This window comes from Muscardinus avellanarius, assembly GCF_963383645.1.
Source record: "Muscardinus avellanarius genome assembly, chromosome: 1".
Classification (NCBI taxonomy): Eukaryota; Metazoa; Chordata; class Mammalia; order Rodentia; family Gliridae; genus Muscardinus; species Muscardinus avellanarius.
Window position 1 is genome coordinate 234,457,770 of NC_137786.1, and position 18,107 is coordinate 234,475,876.

An 18,107-nucleotide genomic window follows, 5' to 3' on the forward strand; every position below is an offset into this window, starting at 1 on the left:
GGAAGAGAACGCTGTGCACATTTAAAGTTCTAAGTTATGAATGAAAATTAAAGTCTCACCAATTAGACTTCAACAAGTCATATCACAGGCAATTGCAGCAGCTATTTACTCAAGTATTTTAGAGCACTGCTTAAATGCAAAATGCAGAGAACAGACACTTAATACTTACAGATTGTAAATAGTCCTCAAAAAATGCTTTTAATTTCATTAAAAGTGGCAAAAGGACATCAATTATTTCAAGAATTGTGCCTTAAAATTTTAACTGAAATTTGATTAATAACTTAAAGAATTTTTTTTTTTTTTCTTGCGGGCCTGGGATGGAACCCAGGGGCATTTTACCTCCGAGCTACACCCCCTGCCCTATTTTTTATTCTTTATTTTGAAACCGGGTCTCACTAAGTTGCAGAGGGCCTCACTAAGTAGCTGAGGCTGTCTGCGAACCACGATCCTCCGGTCTCAGCCTCCCGAATGCTGGGATTACAAGCGTGCGCCACCACGCCCGGCTTAAAGAATTCTGCATGGTGAATACTAGAATCTTTCTGCTTAAGTATTTTCAGTAGAGGGTCAGCTTTTGTTATTTGGGGTACTGGAGATTGAACCCAAGGGCATCCTACCTTCAAGCTCAACTCCAAAACCTTTTTATTTTGAAACAAGATCTCACTAAGTTGCTAAGGGTCTCACTAAGTAGCTGAGGCTGGCCTCAAAACCTGTGATCTTCCTGTCTCAGCCTCCCAAATACTGGGATTATAGGCCTGCGCCACTACGCCCAGCATAAAGTCCGTGTTTTAAGTTAGCAGCAACTGTGCCCTCGCTGTATGCCAGCTATGCATCTTATCCTGGGAGCGGCCTCATATGTGTTCAGCAACATGCAAGTGGTGGAGCAGCTATTCACCTCCACACATGCCAGCCTGTGCCCAGTGTGTTTTTATCTTAGCCACAATTAAGGGAAATTATCCGGTGAAGAGTCATTCACACTGTGGCAATTTTTAAACAAATTAAATCTAGATTATAGATTTTAACTATTTAACTTTAATACTTCCAGACATAATCAAATATCATAGATATGTTCATGACTTACTTTTAGGTTGAGATGATATAGACTGTTCTAAAGATCAAAATCCTACCACAGAAATACATCAACCTAACATGCTTTCTGTGTGGTCAGTGAAATGGAAAAAAAAAAAAAAGATCCCACAGTTGATAAGACAAATAAGGTACTTAATTGAAAATTAAAATTGACTAATATAAAAATTTAGAAAGATTTTAAGTCTAACAAATTCAAAGTTTTAAAGAAATCTCACAGAATAGTTAATAAATTAGTTGCACTAAGATTACTGTTAATTGAACTATTCCCTAAAAAAAAAATTTTCCCCCCTGGTCCTATGGATGGAACCTACGAGCATTCTACCTCTAACCTACACCTCCAGCTCCCCCAGCCCTATTTTTATTCTTTATTTTGAAACAAGGTCTCACTAAGTTGTGGGGAGCCTCACTAAGTAACTGAGGCTGTCCACGAACCATGATCCTCCTGTCTCAGCCTCCCAAGTACTGGGATTACAAGCGTGCGCCACCACGCCCAGCTTCTCTAAAATATTTTATAAATAATTGTACAGACCTATGGGATGAAGTATTTTTGATTATGCTATGAAAACAATACCTTCTCTGCATTCGATTTTACAAATGTAATTCTGAGCTGAAAACTTCAGTGTAAAAATCTAAGAATTACCAAACACTGTAAAGATTAAACCAATATTTTATCTTCTATAGATATAAAACTAATAATACGTGTTTGAGTAATAAACAGCAGGTAAAAACAAGAGTTACCTTAGAACGTAAATAATATACCAAGTTGTGTAGATCAGTTAAGATAAAAGCAATATATTTAAACATCTACAATATACTTAAGTCCTCAGACTCTCCTCCCAGTTATCTTAAAAAGAGGATTAAAAGCACCAACAGACCCCTCCCACAGACCCCTGAACTCACCATCTGCAAAATTGCCCCGTACAGTCGCAGGAGCACCTTCCGAGGCTCATCGCCAACAGTGGCCACGGTGTCAGGGAGGGAGCACTGGAACAGCATGTTACTGAGGCCACCTCTGCCAGAAAGCAAAGGACAACAAGCATTTGTATTGTGAGGGGAAACTAAGTTGCTCTACTCAGATAAACACAGACAGGAAGTCTAGTTTACACAAGTATTGTTCTCATCTGAAATCTAGGTGTAATCCGAGAGCACCATTATATCCCCCGCTCAAGTCTTGGGGTAAGGCTCAATCTACTCCATTCAACACGTGATCCCCGACCTGCCCTTTCCAAGTCAACTAAAATCCTTCAACTGATTTCAAAAAACTTGCAATAAACCAGGTGTGGTGGCATACGCTTGTAATGCCAGCATTTGGGAGGATCGCGGTTCGCAGACAGCCTCAGCTACTTAGTGAGGCCCTTTGCAACTCAGTGAGACTCTGTTTCAAACCAAAGGATAAAAAATAAGGATGGGTCCAGCTTGGAGGTATAGAATGCCCCTGGGTTCCATCCCCAGTACCACGCTTACACACACACACACACACACACACACACACACACACCCTGCAAAAAGCAGGATGTGGTGGCGCACGCTTGTAATCCCAGCATTTGGGAGGCTGAGACAGGAGGATCAGGGTTCACGGACAGCCCCAGCTACTTAGTGAGGCCCTCTGCAACTCAGTGAGATCCTGTTTCAAAATAATGTAAAAAAAAAAAAAAAATAGGGCTGGGGTGTAGCTCAGAAGTAGAATGCCCCTAGGTTCCATCCCCAGGACCACAAAAAATAAAAAATAAAAAAACAACATGCAAGCTGGGCGTGGTGGGCACGCTTGTCATCCCAGCACTTCAGAGGCTGAGACAGGAGGATCACGGTTTGCAGACAGCCTCAGCTACTTAGTGAGGCCCTCTGCACCTCAGTGAGACCCTGTTTCAAAATAAAGAATAAAAACTAGAGCAGGGGTGTGGCTTGGAGGTCGAATGCCCCTGGGTTCCATCCCAGACCTGCAAAAAACAACAACTTGCAATATTAACTGGTTATTTATTGGTGTTTTCCAATAAAACAGGATTCAAGTGTGACTCCCAGGGCCACAGGCAAGTTAAAGGGTCATTTAAGCAGCAAAGTAATCGCCTTGGAGCACATATGTCTGGGCTAGAAATGATCAGATACATAGTCCAGTTCCAGTGATGAATAGAGAATACAAAACCCTATAGGACCAGTAATTAAAGATGAGACACTTCAACTATACAGCCGACTTCAGAGCCTCTGCACCTTTTGTGTGTGGTGGTACTAGGATGGAACCCAGCGGCTTTTCCACCTCCGGGCTACACTCCCAGACCTATTTTATACTTTCTTTGGAAACGGTCTCACTAAGCAGCTGAGAGCCTCATTAAGAAGCTGAGGCTGGCTTCAAGCCTGCACGATCCTCCTGTCTCAGCCTCCCAAGCGCAGGGACGACAAGTGTGAGCCACCGCGCCCGTCGAGCCCCTACATCTTAGTCTTTCCTAGCACTATGGCAGAAGCAAGAGTAACATGAAACCAAACATTCCAGTCCTTGCCTTTGAGAAAATTCTGCTCGGACATAAGACCCTGAGACAGAAACTCAACACAAAACTCCAATCTTGCACTTCTGGAGTTTAGAAGTCTGAAAATAGGTTTTACATGGCTAAAATCAAGGTATTGGCAGGGCTGTAGACCAAAAGGACATATGCTTTATTCCAGAAAACACATACAAAATAACTGGAAGCCAAAGGGCTGGGCTTTCACCTACGCCAGGTTTCCACTAGAAATCCAGGAAACTGATATTCCCACAGTAAAGAATGTTCAGTTGAGTAAAACCTCCTAGTAATGGTTCCAATGGAAATTCATGGAGCTATTTTTTATTGACTTAGAATTGAAAAGATGTAAGTGACCAGAAATTGTCTCCACATGTTTCTGAGGTCTATCATACATTTTAAAAATAAATGTTTTTGCCGGGCGTGGTGGCGCACGCTTGGGAGGCAGAGACAGGAGGATCGCGCAGGTTCAAAGCCAGCCTCGCTGGCTTAAGAGACCCTGTTTCCAAAAAGAAATATAAAAAGTAGGTCTCTGGGAGTGTAGCCCAGAGGTAGAAGGGTTTCCAGGAACCCCAGTACCACAAAAAAATAAATAAATAAAATAAATGTTTTTATTTTTAAAAGTTAAAAAAATAACTGGAAACAGATGAGGAATGGGCTGATGAATTTCAAAGATTAAGGTTGCTGGGGAGAAGGGAGCTAGTGTTTGCTGGGGCAGCGCTCCGCCTGAGAAGCTGGACGCCTTCTGGAGGTGGTGGCGACTGCATAACAGTGTGCATAACACTGCTGCGCTGTGCACTGGAAACCAGAGTCAATTTAGCAGGCGTGGTGGTGCACGCCGTAATCCTAGTACTTGGGACGTTGAGAGAGAGGGTGGCAGGCTCATGGCCAACCTCAGCAACTTAGTGAGACCCTGTTTCAAAATAAAGAAAAAATCTAGGGCTGGGGGTGTAGCTCGGAGGTAGAATGTTCCTGGGTTCCATTCAGTACCACTAAAAAGAAAAAAGAAAAAAGAAAAGAAAGGAAAGGAAAGAAAAAGAAAAAGAAAAAAAAGCAAGTGTACTGACTGGTTGCCAGGAGCTTGAGGTGGGAGGCAAGTGGTGGAGTAGGAGGTACGAGAGGCGGCAGGGTTTCTGAATTGATAGAAACAGACTATGCTGACGGCTGTAAATACACTAAGAAACACTGAATTGTATACATGTGGTGGGGGGTTGCTGGGGGTTAACCAAGAGGCATTCTGCCTTCCATTCCAGTACCAGAAAACAAAAACTAAAAAACCACCCACAAGTCCTGGGTGTCTAGGAATGACTGCAGCAAGAGTAAGGGCCTATCTTCCCAGGGCACAAGCTGCTACTCTGGTTACAAAGATCAAGAGAACAGCGAGGGCAGGCTCCTGGCTCCAGGCAGCAGGAGGAGGGCCCGCAGTGCCCTGCACACTGCCAGCCTCAGGGTGGCACCTCTTCCAGGGCTTATCAGAATCCCACCCTCAAGTTCAGTCCTGGCCAACACGGGCTCGTGGCTACCAAGCAACAGGACAGGCATTATATTAGAGTTAAAAGCCCTCGTTTTTCTTCCTGTCACATAGTCGTGAAAGTTCAGTCAAATAAATGCGAGAGCAAACAGATGAACTACTGTTCGGAACCGAGCGACTTGATTCAGCTCGTCCCCATGCTCCACGCAGAACGGAGGCTGGACTTGCCACCACCAAGCTCACAGCCCGGAACCCTTCACCGACGGTGCTCCCTGCACTCTCTGCTGCTCCGCAGGTTTTACTGAAAAAGCCCAGCATGAAAGACGTCAAAGTGAGCGAGTTAAGTCCCTGGCAACAGTGAGCCTAGACAAACTACCTAGACAAAGCCAGGGACCAGGGGGCTGAACAGCACACGGGGACAAGCACGTAGTGGGGAGGCGGCCACAGACCTGCTGTGGGTAACACAAGGGTCCGAGATACCCCGCGACTTGTCAAAGATCCCAGGTATGCACCCCAAGATTCCAAAGGTCAAGACACAAACTTTGTATCATCTTGCACAGGAGCTTTACAGTAGTGTAAGTAGTCATAATTAAATATAGAAAGCACCAGATATTCAAGCACATTTTCATTTATTTATTATTATTATTTTTTTTTTTTTGGTGGTACTGGGGGTGGAACCCAGAGGCTTTCTACCTCCGGGCTATACTCCCAGACCCATTTTATATTTTATTTGGAAACAGGGTCTCACTAAGTTGCCGAGCGCCTCACTAAGTAGCCGAGGCTGGCTTCGAAGCTGTGCGATCCTCCTGTCTCAGCCTCCCAAGTGCGGGGATTACAAGCGTGCGCCACCACGCCCGGCTTCAAGCAAAATTTTAAAATCCAAACTACGAACGTGCGTTCTCCTGCACCACTTATGGCAGAGGATACACACTGCGTTTTTTGGGGGGTTGTTTTGTTTGCAGTACTAGGGATGGAACCCAGGGGCATTCTACCTCCAAGCTTCACCCCCAGCCCTATTTTATTCTTTATTTTGAAACAGGGTCTAAGTTGCGGAGGCCTAAGTAGCTGAGGCTGACCGCGAACCCACATCCTCCTGTCTCAGTCTCCCAAATGCTAGGATCACAAGTGTGCGCCACCACGCCCGGCTACACTGCAGCACTGAGACAGCTTCAAATGCTAGTATCTTAAATTTAATTATTTGTGATATTAAGGATTGAACCCCGGGCTGTTCCTAGGGGCATCCTACCTCTGAGCTATGCCCCAGCCCTATTTTTTTTTTTTTTTTTGTATTCTTTATTTTGACACAGAGTCTCACTGAGTTGCAGAGGGCCTCACTAAGTAGCTGAGGCTGGCCGTGAACCAAGATCCTCGTGCCTCAGCCTCCCAAATGCTGGGATTACAAGAGTGCGCCACCACGCCCGGCTCCCTGTTTTGTTTTATTTTTTATTTGAAAGCAGGGTCCCATTAAGTTGCTGAGACTGGTCAAACCTGTGGTCTTCCTGTCTAGCCTCCCCCTCCCAATCACTGGGATCAAAGGCATGTGCCACCATACTCAGTTGTGGATTTTTTTTGGCGGTACTGGGGACGGAACCTAAGGACATTCTACCTTTGAGCTATACCCCCAGCCCTATTTTTAGCCTTTTTATGTTTTGTTTGTTTGTTTGAGGGTCTGGGGATGGAACCCAGGGGCATTCCACCTCCAAGCTACAGCCCCTGCCCTATCTTTTATTCTTTTATTTTGAAACCGGGTCTCACTGAGTTGCAGAGGGCCTCACTAAGTAGTGGCTGTCCACAAACCGCGATCCTCCGGTCTCAGCCTCCGGAATGCTGGGATTACAAGTGTGTGCCACTACTTCCAGCCCATACCCAGTTTTGATTGGCTTATTTTTTGGTACTAGAGAATGAACCCAGTGTCATTCTACCTCCAAGCTACACCACCACCCCTTTTTTAGTGAGAAACAAGTTCTCACTAAATTGCAAAGAACCTAACTTACGGAGGCCATCCTTAAACCTGGGATTCTCCCGTCTTAGCCTCTTAAGAACTGGGATGACAGGTATATGCTGCCACACCAGGTTTTTTAATCAATGAAAACCTGATGATATGGCAAAATTTTAAAAAAAACTTTTTGGGGGGATGGTACTTGAGACTAACCCAGGGATGTTCTACCACTGAGCATTACATCCCTAGACCCTTTTGAGACAGGGTCCCACTAAGTTACTTAGGCTGGCCTGAAATTTGTGGTCCTCCTTCCTCAGCCTCCCTAAGTACTGGGATTTCAGGCCTGGCCTACAAGCCTGGTTTAAAATAGATTTCGGGCTGGGAGTGGAACCCCAGTACTACACACACACAAAAAAAAAAAATTTTAGGAGGGGGTACTCTGGATGGAACACAGGGGCCTTCTAACACCTCTAGGCTACACCCCCAGAACTGTTTTTTCATTTTGAAACAGGGTCTCAGTAGGTTGCTAAGAGCTTTACTAACTTGCTAAATCTGATCTTGAACTAGCATTCCTCCTGTCTCAGCCTCCCAAGTGCTGGGATTACAAGTATGCACTACCACGCCCAGCTTCAAAATAGAATTTTTGAAGGCATTATTTGTTTGTTTGTTTGTTTTTGGTGGTACTGGGGGTGGAACCCAGAGGCTTTCTACCTCCGGGCTATACTCCCAGACCCATTTTATATTTTATTTGGAAACAGGGTCTCACTAGGTTGCTGAGAGCCTCACTAAGTAGCTGAGGCTGGCTTTGAACCTGTGCGATCCTCCTGTCTCAGCCTCCCATGCGCAGGGATTATAAGCGTGCAGCACCACGCCTGGCTTGAAGGCATTAAATTGCTATTGAGAACAAGTAGAATTCTACAATATATACAGAATTAACAAATGTAACGAAATACTTTCAGGTTGAAAAATTACTGCAGGGTCTCAGGGTATAGGTCAGTGAGAGGGCATGTGCCGAGCATGTGTAAGGCCCTGGGTTCCATCCCCAATGGTTGGAAAAAAGAATGAGTGAATAAAAGCTATATATATCCAAACACAATTATCTCTAACATAGTGTTCCTTTAAGTGCAAAGGGAAAAAAGTGATCTATTAAGTATTAAGTGAGCCAGGAGCAGTACTTGCTTGTAATCCAAGTACTTGGGAGGCTAAGACAGGAGGATGGCAAGTTCGAGGCCAGCCTTAGCCACTCAGTGAAGCCTACAACAACTTAATGAGACTCTATTTCAAAACAAAGAATAAGGCCAGGCGTGGTGGCGCTCGCTTGTAATCCCAGTACTTGGGAGGCTAAAACAGGAGGATTCCGCAGGTTCAAAGCCAGCCTCAGCATATTAGTGAGGCTCACAACTTAGTGAGACCCTGTTTCAAAAAAAAAAAAATACTTAGGGCTGGGAGTATAGTTTGAAGGTAGAATACCTCTGGGTTCAATCCCCACCAGTACTATACACACACACACACACACAGTATTAAGAAGTGGATATACACAGAGGAAAAAATAATTTTCTGTGAATTGGACACAAGCTTTTTTTTTATTTTTTGGTGCTACAGATTAAACCTGGGAGGCATTTTACCTCTGAGCTACATTCCCAGCCCTGTTTTACTACTATGTTGTTGTTATTTTAACATATTCTCACTAAATTGCTAAGGGGCTTAGTTGCTGAGGCTAGCCTTGTCAAATAGTACAAGTGACCGGCATGCAGCACCACGTCTGCTTGGCTCTACCTAACTGAACCTCTCCTACAAACTTCCTTCTTCTACTCACCTAGCAGATATCCCAGGCCTGCTTTTCACCCTGGATTTCCTGTTTAAACGTGTGTGTGTGTGTGTGTGTGTGTGTGTGTGTGTGTGTGTGTGTGTGTGTGGGGGGGCTGATAAATGAATCCAGGGGTGTTCTACCTGAGCTTCTAGACCTATTATCTATTTATTTATTTTTCTTTTTTGGTGGTACCAGAGATGGAACCCAGGGGCATTGTACCTCCAAACTATACACCCAGCCCTATTTTTTAGTCTCTTTTTGGGGGTTGCGAAGCGCCTCGCTAAGTAGCTGAGGCTGTCCCCGAAATGTGATCGTCCGGTCTCCACCTCCTGAATGTGCCACCACGCCCGGCTTCCTTTTTCTTTTTAACCTGTGACCCTCCTGTCTCTGCCTCCCAAGTACTGGGATTTACAAGCATGGGACCAAGGCACAGGTTAGCTCAGTACTAGGGCAGCAACCATCCTTCACCTGGGAGACCAGCGGTGCAAACAATACCTGCAACAGATAATAAAACCCACTCATGTGAAACAGAAAAAAAGAAGGTGGCTGTGGCCTTGGCAACTGTAAAAACTATCCATCTCGTCGCCCTCACAGTCCTTCAAACAGGACAGCGCAGCACAGCTCATCAGTCTCTCCCCATCCAGATGTCACCCTGGTTCTGGAGCACACGCGTCCAACAAAGGCAGCTTCACAAACCCTTCCAGCCTCTGCCCACCTCGCCGAACAGCGAACACTTTCATCGGGTTAGCTAAAATATTATATACAAAGCCGGGCGTGGTGGCGCACGCTTGTCACCCCAGCATTCGGGAGGCTGAGACCGGAGGATCGTGGTTTGCGGACAGCCTCGGCTACTTAGTGAGGCCCTCTGCAAATTAGTGAGACCCTATTTAAAAAAAAAAAAAAAAATAGAGCAGGGGGTGTAGCTTGGAGGTCGAAATGCCCCTGGGTTCCATCCCCAATTCTGAAAAATTAAATAATTAAACAAATAAAAATTATTATACCAGTTTGCTTACTCATGTAGACTGCAAGTTTACTACGTGCATAAAAAGGAATAGAATTTGAACCCATGTCGTCAAACTCCACCAAGAGTAAAGGTAAACAGCTTTGCAAATGTGGTTATCTACTCGGCATCATATGAGCCACTTTAAAACATGCCCACACAAATCCAGGCATGGCGACACCCTCGATAATTCCAGGACTTGGAAGGCTGAGAAAGGAGGACCACAGACCCAGCAATGGAGAGAGACGCTCACTAACCTAGCAACACTCTGATTCCATGATCAAAAATAAAAAGGAGCAGGCGTGGTGGCGCACACTTGTCATTCAAGGACTTGGGAGGTGAGACAGGAGGCTCGCAGGTTCACAGCCAGTCTCTACAACTTAGTGAGACTGTTTCAAAATTAAAGGAAAAAAAAGGGTTGTGGGTATAGCTCCAAGTTAGGATGTCCCTGGGCTCCATCCCCAGCACCAATAAATGAACTGATTAATTAACTAAATAACAAATAAAAAGGAGCCGGGCATGGTGGTCCCAGCATTTGAGAGGCTGACAGGAGGATCCTGGCCAGCCTCAGCTACTTAGTGAGGCCCCTTGCAACTCAGTGAGACCCGGTTTCAAAGTAAAGAATATTATAAAATAGGGCTGGGGGTGTAGCTCAGAGGTAGAATGCCTCTGGGTTCCATCTCCAGTACCACAAAAAATTAAAATTAAAATTTTAAATTAAAAATAAGCCAGGTGTGGTGGCGCACGATTGTAATCCCAACATTCGGGAGGCTGAGACCAGAGGATCGAGGTTCGCGGACAGCCTCAGCTACTTAGTGAGGCCCTCTGCAACTTAGTGAGACCCTGTCTCAAAATAAAGAATAAAAAATAGGGCTGGGGATGTAGCTCGGAGGTTGAATGCCCCTGGGTAACATCCCCAGACCCACAAAAAATAAAATTTGTTGGGGGGGGGGGTAATAGAGATAGAACCTAGGGCTTTCTACCTCCAGGTACACTCCCAGACCTACTTTATATTCTTATTTGGAAACAAGGTCTCGCTAAGTTGCGGAGAGCCTAAGTAGCTGATACTAGCTTTAAACTTGTGTGATCCTCCTGTCTCAGTCTCCCAAGCACTGGGATTACAAGTGTGCACCACCACGCCCAGCTCTGTAAGTTAATAATTTTGTAGAAGAATTTTAACTACACATTAATACAGTGTACAAAGAGAGCCTCTGAGCTGGTGATGTGGGCTGATCATTTACACCTAGAAAAGGCATCAATGTTTTCAACTCTATCCCACAGAAATAATTATAATCTCACAGTGGAGAGCTAAAAGATAAGGGCTACCCCTGAGCAGGGAAAGGACGATGCAGTCCTGAAGCGGTTAGGTCACTAGAGGGAAAACCAGAAGAGGGGTGCAATTCTAGGGGCGACAAGCCAAGAGACAAGGCTGAAAGCAAAGACACATATATGTATGCATGACTGCTCGCTGGGCTCGGCAGTAGCTCATGATCCAGAAGGCCCGGGTTCAATGCCTAGCACACCCTTCACCAAAATGAGTAGGAAAAAGGATGCGAAAGGAAGTCACCCATCCAAGGAACCAAATTTTCATAGTAACCAGTAAAGTATGCTAATATTTTATCTTAAAAAATGAAACTAAAAATTGTTCTTATAAATACATCTATGCAGTTACACTTAAGCAAATAAAGTAGGAAATTTTGGTGTTTCCTCCCAAAATTTTATGACATCATAAAACACAACTCACTCCTTATTTGACATTTACTGATTTTGCAAAAAAAATATCTCAAGAAGCCAGGTGTGGTGGCACACACTTGTAATCCCAGCATTTGGGAGGCTGAAACAGGAGAACTGTGGTTGGAAGCCAGCCTCAGCTACGTAATTAGGCCCCTGCAACTCAGTGAGACCCTTTTTTCTTTTTTTCTTTCTTTTTTTTTTTGCGGGTCTGGGGATGGAACCCAGGGGCATTCGACCTCCGAGCTACACCCCCTGCCCTATTTTTTTATTCTTTATTTTGAAACCGGGTCTCACTGAGTTGCAGAGGGCCTCACTAAGTAGCTGAGGCTGTCCGCGAACCGCGATCCTCCAGGTCTCAGCCTCCCGAATGCTGGGATTACAAGCGTGCGCCACCACGCCCGGCTAGGGAGACCCATTTTTTTTTTTTGGGGGGGGGGTGGTCCTGGAAACCGTTCTACACTCCGAGAGCTATTTTTGTACTGAGCTATTTTTTTTTAAAACAGAGTCTCTTAAGCCAGCAAAGCTGGCTTTGAACCTGGCGATTATAATACAGCAACAGATATTAGTGAAACTTTGGAAATGTTTCCAATTTTTTATTAGAATTCATAAAATACTGCACCTTTATGAAATCTTACATTTTCTCCAAGATTTGCAACTCATTTCACAAATGACTGACTCTTTACCAATAAGCAATGATGATAACAACCCCTCATCTGATGAACAGAAGAAGGGGCTGGCACTATTGCTCAATGCATAGAACACCTGCCTGGCATGTGGAAGGCTCTGGGTTTGATCCCCTGCATGGAGAGAGGGACAACCACAGGGAGCAAAGTTAATGCTCGTCATCCCAGCATTCGGGAGGCTGTGACAGGAGGATCGCGGTTCGCGGACAGCCTCAGCTACTTAGGCCCAGTTTCAAAATAAAGAACAAAAAGATAGGGCAGGGGATATAGTTTGGAGGTCAAATGCCCCTGGGTTCCATCCCCAGACCAGCAAAAGAAAAAAAAAAAAAAAAAGTAGGGCTAGAAGCTGGGCGTGGTGACCCACACTTGTAATCCCAGCTTTCGGAGGCTGAGACTGGAGGATCACAGTTTGCAGACATCCTCAGCTACTTAGCGAGGCCCTCTGCAACTTAGTGAGACCCTGTTTCAAAATAAAAAAAATAGGGCAGGGGGTGTAGCTCGGAGGTCAAATGCCCCTGGGGGTCACTGCCAGGCACCCACAAAAAAAGTAGGGATGGGGGTATAGCTCAGAGGTAGAATGCACCTGGGTATCTCCAGTATTTCTCCAGTGCCGCCAAAAAAAACTGTGAGGGGCGCATTTGCGAGGCTGAGACAGGAAGCTCACAGTTGGAGGACAGCCTGAGCTGCTTAGTGAGGCCCTCTGCAATTCAGTGAGATCCTGTTTCAAAATAAAGAAGAAAAAATAGGGCTAGGGGTGTCACTCAGAGGTAGAATGCCCCTGGGTTCCATCCCCAGTACCAGCACACACACAAAAAAAGTGGTATCTCGGCAGGAGAGATACATGGTTAGTTCACTGACAATAATTTTTATGATTCCTTATACCTCTCATAGTTGGAGCAGGGGGTGGTGGTGCACACTTGTAATCCCAGCATTCGGGAGGCTGAACCAGGAAGATGGCAGTTCGCAGACAGCCTCAGCTACTTAGTGGGGCCCTTTGCAACTCAGTGAGACCCTGTTTAAAAAGAAAGAATAAAAAATAGGGCTGGGATATAGCTTAGAGGTAGAATGCCCCTGGGTTCCATCCCCAGTACTACACACACACAAAAAAAAATCCAAAATACCTCTCACGGTTGGAAGGACTCAGGTAACTAAGAGTCTGATGACAAGGACCCTTTTTACTACACAGTAAAGGGGTCAACTGAGGCTAAAACTAACGATTTCTACAACAAATACAATGACTTCTGGGCTCCAGACACTATTCTAGCGCTGAAGATATGAAGATGAACACGAAGCCAGGTGCGGTGGCACTTGGAGTTCAGTGGTAGGGTGCTTCTGGGCTTGTTCCCCAGGACCACAAATACAAAATCAAAGATAAACATAAAATGCCTGTGGGAGCTGAACCTAAACATCAGTATGGGATGAATAAACACACAAACATGTTAAATGCTCCTATGTTAAGACCTGTATGTATGACATGGCAGGGAAAAAATATAAATAGGAAAAAAATTATTCTGCCTGGTTCTGAGTTAGGCCTTGAACAAGGAATTTTAAAAGCAGACACCAGAGGCACGCTGCCAGGCAGAGGGTAGGAGCAAAGAAAGACCTGGTAACTGAAAACACAAAGCTCATTCAGAAACGCAGGGTCTAGTGGACTAGCTCCAAGTTAGACACCGCGATTCGTGGGGGAAGGGGTGATTTTAAAACAATAACAAAAAGAACCCCCTAAAAAAGTAGACCGGAGCCCAAGCTGAGACCTGAAAACAAGACTAGATTTTATTCCCGTTACAGGAAGCCACAGGAGTAACAAATGGTATTTGAGAAATACCTAGCAACGGGCTATAGAATGGACTGGGCAGGAGTATGAAACTCCAATTGCCACCCTCCTCCTGTTACAGCAGCTTAAGACGGGCAGGCGGGTCTCACCTTCCCTAGGTGAGACCTTACCACAGTGGAGGAGGGGTTTCTGGGAGGATGAAGAGTCCAAACACAAGACTGAGGGACAAAACATACCGCATTACATTAGCTACTTTTTGTGTGTGAGTGGTACTGGGGGTGGAACCCAGGGGCTTTTCTACCTCCAGGCTATACTCCCAGACCTATTTATAACTTTATTTGGAAACAGGGTCTCACTAAGTAGCTGAGGCTGGCTTTGAACCTGTGCGATCCTTCTTTCTCAGCCTCCCAAGCCCTGGGATTACAAGCGCGAGCCACCACGCCCGGCTAGCTATATTATTTTAAAAGGCCCTCCAAAAGGAAAGCCATGTTTTCCAAGGCTAGAGAAGAGGCACAAGGCATCCTCAATGCTTTCCTAGTGACTGGCTGGAGCAAAACGGAGGAGTGGCACTCCCGGGGAAACCAAGGCCAAGTGTCAGGGCCGGAGCCAGGACATCCAAAGGCCCGGGGGTAGAGGGGGCACCTGGAACCTGGCAGTTCAGGCTCTGCCTAAGTGGAACAGCCATAAACTACAGGTTCTCCATTTTACAGAAAGAAAAATAAACGGCCTAGAATAAACTGTACCACTCTTTTAGTTGAGAACTGTCAGGCCTAATTAGATTTATATTTTAAAGTGAAAATTTTTTTTCTTTTCTTACTTTTAAATGCCATTAGGAAATTCAGGAAGCCAGGCGTGGTGGTGCAGGCTTGTAATCCCAACATTTGGGAGGCTGAGACGGGAGGATCTGGTTCCCGACCAGCCTCAGCTACTTAATGAGGCCTTTTGCAAGTCAGTGAGATTTTGTTTCAAAATAAAGAATAGCTTGTAATCCCCGCACTTGGGAGGCAGAGACAGGAGGTACAGGTTGGAAGCCAGCCTCAGCTAACTTAGTGAGGCTCTCACAGCAACTTAGTGAGACCCTGTTTCCAAATAAAATATAAAATAGGTCTGGGAGTATAGCCCAGAGGTAGAAACCTTCCATTTTCTACCCCCAGTACCACAATAAATAAATAAAAATAGGGCTGGGGATATAGCTTGGAGGGAGAATGCCCCTGGGTTCCATCCCAGTACTGAAAAATAGATAGATAGATGATAGATAGAAAGAAAGACAGACATTCAGGAGTAGACGGGCCTGGTGATGCACACTCCACTCGTAATCCCAGCACTTGGGAGGCTGAGACAAGAATGACCGCACGTTTGTGGCCAGCCCCAGCAACTTAGTAAACCCTCCACAACTTAGTGAGAACCTGTTCCAAAATAAAATAAAAAAATTGCTGGGCGTGGTGGTGCACACTTGTAATCCCAGCACTTGGGAGGCTGAGACAGGAGGATTGTGCAGGTTCAAAGCTAGCCTCAGCTGGTTTATGAGATCCTGTTTCCAAATAAAATATAAAAGAGGTCTGGGAGTGTAGCCCGGAGGTAGAAGGCCCCTGGGTTCCATTCCCAGTACAATAATAATAATAATAATAATAATAATAATAATAATAATAATAATAATAAAAAAAAATAGAACTAAGAGTGTAGCTAGAAGGTAGAATGTCCCTAAAAGTTCCATCCCCAGTACCAAAAGGAATAAATAAATTCAAGAATGAAGCCATATAGGTGCATGCCTATAATCTAAATACTTGGGAGGCTGAGACAAGAGGATCACTGGTTCAAGCCTAGCCTCAGCAACGTAGTGAGACACCCTCTTCCCCGTTTCAAAATAAAAAATAAAACAGGGCTGGGGGTGTAGCTCAGAGGTAGAATGACCCTGAGTTCAATCCCCAGTGCCATTACACAAAAAAAAAAAAGGAAAGAAAAAGAAATTCAGAAATGATCCAAACAGCCGGGCATGGTGGCGCACGCTTGTAATCCCAGCATTTGGGAGGCTGAGACCAGAGGATCGCGGTTCGCGGACAGCCTCAGCTACTTAGTGAGGCCCTCTGCAACTCAGTGAGACCAGGTTTCAAAATAAAGACTAAAAAATAGGGCAGGGAGGGGGTGTAGCTCAGAGGTCTAATGCTGGTTTCCATCCCCAGACCAGGAAAAAAAAAAAAGAAAAAGAAAGAAAGAAATGATCCAAACAACTGGGCGTGGTGGCGCACACTTGTAATCCCAGCATTGGGAGGCTGAAACAAGAGGATCACGGTTCTGTGCCAGCCTCACCCACTTAGTGAGGCCCTTTGCAACTCAGTAAGACCCTGTTCCAAAAATAAAGAATAAAATATAGGGCTGAGGGTGTAGCTCAGAGGTAGAATGGCCCTGGGTTCCATCCTGGGTACTGCAAAAAAAGAAAGAAAGAAATGATCCAAACATCTTTGGTCTTCTCTCTGCTTTTTAACTGTTTGCTCAAAAATATTTCTGTAAGGCCGGGCGTGGTGGCGCACGCTTGTAATCCCCACGCTTGGGAGGCAGAGACAGGAGGATCGCACAGGTTCGAAGCCAGCCACGGGCGCTGGCTTAGGAGACCCTGTTTCCAAATAAAGATATAAAATAGGCCTGGGAGTGTAGCCTGGAGGTAGAAGGGCTTCCAGGAACCCCAGTACCACCAAAAAAAAAAATATATATATATATATATCTGTAAGAAGGACCTGAAGGACAAAGAGGAAGTCCGAAAAGAGTTAATTCTGCTGCATTAACAGGTCTGGTGAAAGACCCTGGACACAGAAAAGGAATCAAATGACTAAAATTGGATTTGAGGATTATCAGTGGCCGCCAGCCAGCCAGTTTGCAGACACTCTGCGCTCAACCTGATCAACTAATGAAAAGAAAACTAGCAGAAAGAATGGACAGGCTTTCTGAAGGTTCGAGTGGACTCATACTCAACGTTAACTGCTTCTCCTTGGCAAGCACAGTGGCCACAGAAGGGCATAACTATATTTTTCTGCCAAGTGTGAAAATGCAGACGTGTACTTTAGCAACTTAAATTTTAACGTCAAAGGCTTTTAAGCTTCGACAAAGAGGAAACTATTTCTATCTTACTCTTATGCTTCGGAGCCACACCTCCCAACTTTGTCTAGTAACAAAGCTACATGAGGTCTCAGCGGACTCAGAAGGATGGGCTACCGCCACACCACTCTTTTTTGGGGGGAGGAGAAATGAAATACATCTTGGACTAGAGGTATCACGAGGAAAAGTTCCCAAGTTAAAAAAAAAACACAAAAACCCCAGCCACAACGTCTCAACTTCCTTCAGGGCCCTGATCCGCAAAGGGACTCCGGAGAGGCGGCTAGAGCTTCGCTACTACCGCCGCAGTCCGCGCCTGGGCGGTATTGTTCTCCCCGCGCCGGCCGCACCGACCTGATGACACTGATGTGGAACTGGTCCTCGCGGAGGCCCCGCCAGGCGCCGGGCAGGAACTCCCGGCACCACAGGTAGGCCCGGCGCCGCGTGCGGGGCTCGGGCTGCTCGGCGGCCGCGGGCGGCGGCGGGGGCGGCGGCTGCCGGCCGGCCAGCGGCTTGGGCTCCAGGGCGCTGGCGGCGTCGCGGGGCGGCCCCGCGCTGGACGCCGGGGCCGCGGGGCCGCCGCCGCCGCAGCCCAGCAGCAGCCCGAGCGGCGAGGGTTCCGCCTCGCCGCCGGTGCAGAACTTGGTCTTCATGCCGGACAGGCGGCCGAGCAGGCGCGGGCGGCCGCAGCGCGAGAGGGCGAGGCTCAGGGCGCGGCGGCGGGGGAGCGGCGGCGGCGGCGGCGGCGGCGAGCGGGCGTCTGGGTCCGCCGGCCGCGGCGCTCGCTCTATACAGCGCCGCACGAGGAGCGCCGCGCGTCACAGCCCGCCCCCGCGCTCGCCGCTGATTGGCCGCCGCGCGCCGCCTCGGCGCATCACAACCGCCGCCGCCCTCGCCACGCCGCCCTCCCATTGGCTGCGGCGCCGCCCCCCCGGCGGGTGCTGGCCCGGGGGCGGGGCGGGGCCGGCGGAGGGGGCGGGGCGCGGAGTGGGGCCCGGGGTCGCGCGGAAGGAGGGCCGGGGCTGCGGCGCGCG

General features: G+C 46.7%; 1 protein-coding gene across 4 annotated transcripts in view; it reads right to left on the minus strand.

Moving 5' to 3' along the window:
* The window catches only part of CHKA (choline kinase alpha), a gene marked incomplete at both ends in the record, with an annotated part of 47,006 nt that extends 29,280 nt beyond the window's left edge, over positions 1–17,726 (minus strand). For all 4 annotated transcript variants that reach the window (XM_080698244.1, XM_080698245.1, XM_080698243.1 and 1 more), the window contains 2 exons: positions 1,987–2,098; positions 17,428–17,726. In XM_080698244.1, the coding sequence (XP_080554370.1) occupies positions 1,987–2,098; positions 17,428–17,726 (411 nt within the window). The remainder of the gene's footprint in view (positions 1–1,986; positions 2,099–17,427) is intronic.
* Between the last annotated feature and the right edge of the window lie 381 nt (positions 17,727–18,107).